This window comes from Polyodon spathula, chromosome 6, assembly GCF_017654505.1.
Source record: "Polyodon spathula isolate WHYD16114869_AA chromosome 6, ASM1765450v1, whole genome shotgun sequence".
NCBI lineage: Eukaryota > Metazoa > Chordata > Actinopteri > Acipenseriformes > Polyodontidae > Polyodon > Polyodon spathula.
Window position 1 is genome coordinate 9,355,001 of NC_054539.1, and position 5,149 is coordinate 9,360,149.

At 40.1% G+C, this 5,149-nt stretch overlaps 1 protein-coding gene across 1 annotated transcript; it reads right to left on the bottom strand.

Moving 5' to 3' along the window:
• Positions 1-2,981: 2,981 nt before the first annotated feature.
• On the bottom strand, positions 2,982-4,820 carry LOC121316813 (cystatin-like). Its single transcript, XM_041252032.1, has 5 exons — positions 4,580-4,820; positions 4,382-4,489; positions 3,607-3,858; positions 3,413-3,520; positions 2,982-3,140 (listed from the first exon to the last, which is right to left on the bottom strand). Exons 1-5 carry the CDS (start codon positions 4,778-4,780, stop codon positions 3,051-3,053), a joined length of 759 nt encoding a protein of 252 aa, XP_041107966.1. The 5' UTR covers positions 4,781-4,820; the 3' UTR covers positions 2,982-3,050.
• Between the last annotated feature and the right edge of the window lie 329 nt (positions 4,821-5,149).

The following is a 5,149-nucleotide window of genomic DNA, read 5'->3' on the forward strand; positions in this document are numbered from 1 at the left end:
TCCAACTGTTTTTTAAAAGCTGAAAACAATTAAAAAGGTCTACTTAAGCTAATGAATAGCTCAGTTAAGGATTCAATTAAGTAATTGGGAACCCTGCCCTACAGTCGCTACTGTTTTTTTTTTCAGTCGATTAGATACAGTACTTTCTTCCAAAAGTAAACAAAAATACCTCCATGTTCTCACACAAAACCTCACGATCGGCATGTAATGATGGCCCGAGTGCAGTGATTTGTTTAAACAGGCAGTGCACTCACTTCAGTAATGAAAGGTGTGTGTGTACAACAAACAACCGCAGTGAGTGCCGTTTGGAAATATACTTGTCGAGCCAACTGCAGTGTGTTTGTGTGTGTGTGTGACTGTGTGTGTGTGTGTCTGTGTCTTCAGGGGTAAACAAAATGCACAAATGAGCTTGTGTAAGGAAACTAATTTCATGTCTGTATATGAGTTCCCATAATGCTAATTGCTAAGGGTAAGTTTAGTTTACTGATTCCTATATTTGAAAGTTACACACACACACACACATATAGCTTAAATGTTATTAGATGCAACAATGTAGCAATTCATTATAAGCAGAAATCAGGTAGTAATTAATTAGCTCATTGTCTAGGGTGCGTACGGTGATGGTCTGCCGTCGGGAGAGGATTCAGGTAGCTTTTCTCACTCGCACTCCCTAGTGCCTGTCTTGTAAATCTTACCTGAACATGCGCGTGTGTGTGAAGCTGAACTTTGAGAACTCTGCTTACTACACTCTGTTTCCCTAACCATATCTAAACACTATCAGTTTCATGATGTGAGTTACAGTGTTGTTCTACACTAGGTCAAATGTACCCCACTGTATCATTTCTTCTTTCCTCTGAATTGGAAAACCTCATCCCACCTTGCAGCAGTGCTTTGAGCACAATGTTCTCAAGGGTGCTGACAGTGTTTGTTTAACCTTCGTTGACCTTACGCTTGCATCGTATTTGCATACAGCACTGACTGCATTCTGCCACGAGGAACAAGCCATTGTACTACAGTACTGGGCATGTTAACAGGTGTTTGTGAAATAGCAACGCTGAAAACATCAAGACCAACGCATCAGTTATTGTAGAATGGCACTGTGGCAGGCTGGCGAGTGGATAGAGGCCCAGAGACAGACTGCAGTTCAAAAAAATAACTGTTTTATTATAAATAAACAAAAATAAAGTGCACAAGGGCAAAATAACAGATACTCAAACACAAATAAAGCAAAAATAAAACTCACAAAAATAAAGTTTCCAGGCTGGGCAATGCCTTCACTGGATTTAGAAAATTCAAAAACCACAAAACAAACACCAACCTGCTTCCTCAGCTCCCTTCTCCCAAATGAGAAGCTGAGGCCTCCTTTTATATCAGGTGGCTGGGCGCTGATTGATCGTTAATCAACCTAATCAACTAATCAACCCCAGCCACCTGAACATAATAAACCCAGGCAGGCAGGGGAAGTTAACCCCATCCCTGCCAATTTAAAAGGGCAGAGCTTTGCTCTGCCACAGGCACATTGATTGATTATTTCTGTGGTTGAATCTGCTCGTGTACAACCTCATGGAAAGGCCTATGTGAGGGGTCTCCACTATGACTTGCCTAGTAAAGTAACAGCCATGTGGAGTGTGGGGTCAAGCGATGGGGAACGTGTGGGTTCAAAGTGGTATTGCACTAAGTTACTGCAATCCTCTCTGTGCTGCACTACCCCCCACTATAGTAGTTTGGTAACATCAGCTGCTTAGTTTCACTGAGTGAATAAGGGGGGTTCGCTTGACACTGGGAACAGGACATCTGTTGATCTTCAATCAGTACTTGGGTTAAAAAAGATATTGCTGCTCTAGAAAGAGTGCAAAGAAGAGCGACCAGAATTATTCCGGGCTTAAAAGGCATGTCATATGCAGACAGGCTAAAAGAATTGAATCTGTTCAGTCTTGAACAAAGAAGACTACGTGGCGACCTAATTCAAGCATTCAAAATTCTAAAAGGTATTGACAGTGTCGACGCAAGGGACTTTTTCAGCCTGAAAAAAGAAACAAGGACCAGGGGTCACAAATGGAGTTTAGAAAAAGGGGCATTCAGAACAGAAAATAGGAGACACTTTTTTACACAGAGAATTGTGAGGGTCTGGAATCAACTCCCCAGTAATGTTGTTGAAGCTGACACCCTGGGATCCTTCAAGAAGCTGCTTGATGAGATTTTGGGATCAATAAGCTACTAACAACCAAACGAGCAAGATGGGCCAAATGGCCTCCTCTCGTTTGTAAACTTTCTTATGTTCTTATGTTCTTATGTTATAACGCTGTTGTGATATTGAAGTTGGGGAACAAAACCTAATGGGACACTCCTAAACTTAAAAAAAAGCCAGCATTTTTTGCAATCAAGGGAACTGAGGCGATATTATGATGTCCCCACAATACAAGTAAACCATTATTTTAAATAGATATTTATTAAACATTCATATTTGCAGGGGAAACAAACCGCACACAGATGACGTTATGGTGTCCTCCCACAAAATAAATACTGTATGAAGTTGGAAAAACTTGAGTAATAAATAACAGGTTCTCGTTGCTCATCTCTTCATAAAAGTGTCTGGTTCATGTGTTCAGACCTACTGCCCTAAATAAGTCAATGACCACTTTAGCATGGCAGTTATGGAGAGGCCTAGGGGAGAGCTTTTTATGCTTAATCCAACAGATCACGTGTATAATGTGTGGTCTATATCTGAGCAGGTGGCACTATCAAGTATTACACAAACCCTAACCCCTGTAACTTTTACTAGAGCATTATATGCATATAATGGTGACATACACTATTCATGGTGCTTCACTTGAATGTGTTGTTTCTGCTGGTTATATAGCAGTCAAGCCTGGTTTTGTTGGTGTAATTTGAGAGTGTAACAAGAACGTCCAAAAGTTTGTGGACTTGCTCTTGATTTATGGTTCGACACGACTTTGAAATAACACAAACGGTTATTGTACTTTGAGTAGTTATTTATTTTTATTGTTTAACATATGGAGGGCATAAGTGTTGAGATTGGTTCTCATCTATTATCCCTGGCTGGGTTTGCAGCTGCTGTCTAAGAGCTGGGTTTCATCAAGCCAGGGAACCTCCAGGACTACGAAGTGACAAGTGAATCTCTGAAACAAAAACAACAGTATTCTGTAAAGTTCATAAAAAATACAACTACACCGTTATAAAGTGCTTAATTGATTTAAAAAAAAAATAAATAAAAATAACACAGCTGTTATTGTACATCTAATGTGGATACCTGAAAATAAATTATACATACACAACCACAAGTAATTACAAGAGCTTAGCCATATTTGTAATACACATGTACTTGCATTCCAAATTCACAACCATGTGTATAATTGCTGTGTTATTGCAGTGACATGAAAGTGGTCTTTACCTTGCCACTGGTGTTTAAAGCACAAGACTGCACCTCATTGCTTTCTCCTTTCTTGCACTGCGTGAGTCCTATCTCAACATCCAAGATGTACTTAATTCCAGCAACCACCTGTTGAGTAATACACTATGTAAACGTATGTTGTGTACTGAGCTAAAACATTTTTTTAAAAAGCACAAAATGCATTCAGCGCTTACCTGTGTTTGAGCCGACAGAACTTTGATCAGCTTGCTGGCATTCTCATCAGTGGATTGTTTGTTGTATTCAATCACAGCAGACCTGGCTGCACTCTGCACATCTTTTCTGTTTGGAGAAACCTCTTCAACACCCCCAACAATCTCTCCTGAGGCTTTCAAGACAGCAACGGGGGCGAGTTTGCAGCTGCTTTCCAAGAGCTGGGTTACACTACGCCAGGGAACATCCAGGACTACGAAGTGACACATGAATTTCTGAAACACAATGTTAGAACATACTCTTTGTTTGAAAATATCCAGAAATGGCACCAGATTGGAACTTATGAAACCATTTTGAATATATTTTTGCATGTCCTGATAACTTAGGCGCTTATCATTATAGCTGACTTTAGAAAGATATGTGAACAATGGATCTAAAATCTTACAACTCTCACCCAGGCATCAGGGAGCAACATTTCTGTATGTGGGTTCTGTTGTGTACTCCAGAGCAGCCTGGAGCGCCAATCAATTTAAACCTGTTTATAAGTTACCAATAACATGACTCTTGATCAATAATATTTTTGTTACTTTTTTTTTTTTTTTTTAAGATCATTTTGAATATTCAGAGATTAATGATACTGGTGTTTTGTAAGAAACAATTGACCTCAACATGATGTTTGCTTAAAGCACAAGACTTAGCACATCTTGTAAAAAACATGTACTTGCATTGCAAATTCACAGCCAGCTGTATAATTCCTGAGTTATTACAGTGGAATAAATTGGAATAAAAATGGTCTACCTTGTCACTGGTGTTTAAAGCACAAGACTGCACGTCATTGCTTTCTCCTTTCTTGCACTGCGTGAGTCCCATCTCAACATCCAAGACGTATTTCATTCCAGCAACCACCTGTAGGGAGACAGCAATGAGTATCTATGTGTATAGTGAGCTAGAAAAATACTTGCAAGAATAGTTCAAAGAATATTGTGCTTACTGTACCTGTATTTGAGCTGACAGAACTTTGATCATCTTGCTGGCGTACTCATCGGTGGATTCCTTGTTATATTCAGCAACAGCAAAGCTGGCTGCCTGCTGCACACCCCGGCTGCTTGGAGAAGCATCCTCAAAACCCCCAGCTAGTTCAGCTGAAGCTGTACAGACTGTGAGGGCGAGAAGCACACAATGCCACCAGCAAGCCATGGTCACTCTTTAGCCTGGGCTCAGAGAATGAAATGAAGTGGGCTGGCTGGATTTTTATAGTCTGTGTATGACAATGTAATCTCCAACTTGTGCAAACATGAATGTTAGTCTAAGACTAAGTCATATAGTTCAAATATATAAGATAAGATATGAGAACTACAGACAGAGGGAGAAATATGAATTTGCTCAGCAGGCTCTTGTGTAATACACCACATTTTTTAATAATCAAACGTTAATCAAAAAGGTACACAGTAGTTATTCCTTAATGGGATAAGGGTGGCTCTTGGGCACACAAGCAGAAGTGTCTGGGGAGAAGTGAACCTTCAAACAGTGAACAAGGGTCCTACATGCGGTCAAGGGTAGAGGCAG

What these genes read in the sequence shown, in the direction of transcription:
- LOC121316813 (XM_041252032.1), bottom strand. Translation starts at nt 4,780, where the DNA reads ATGGCTTGCTGGTGGCATTGTGTGCTTCTCGCCCTCACAGTCTGTACA. An exon ending in TTCTGTCAGCTCAAATACAG is followed by an intron (nt 4,490 to 4,579) that starts GTACAGTAAGCA and finishes GTCTCCCTACAG; the next exon opens with GTGGTTGCTGGAATGAAATA. An exon ending in CTTTAAACACCAGTGACAAG is followed by an intron (nt 3,859 to 4,381) that starts GTAGACCATTTT and finishes ATTGTGTTTCAG; the next exon opens with AAATTCATGTGTCACTTCGT.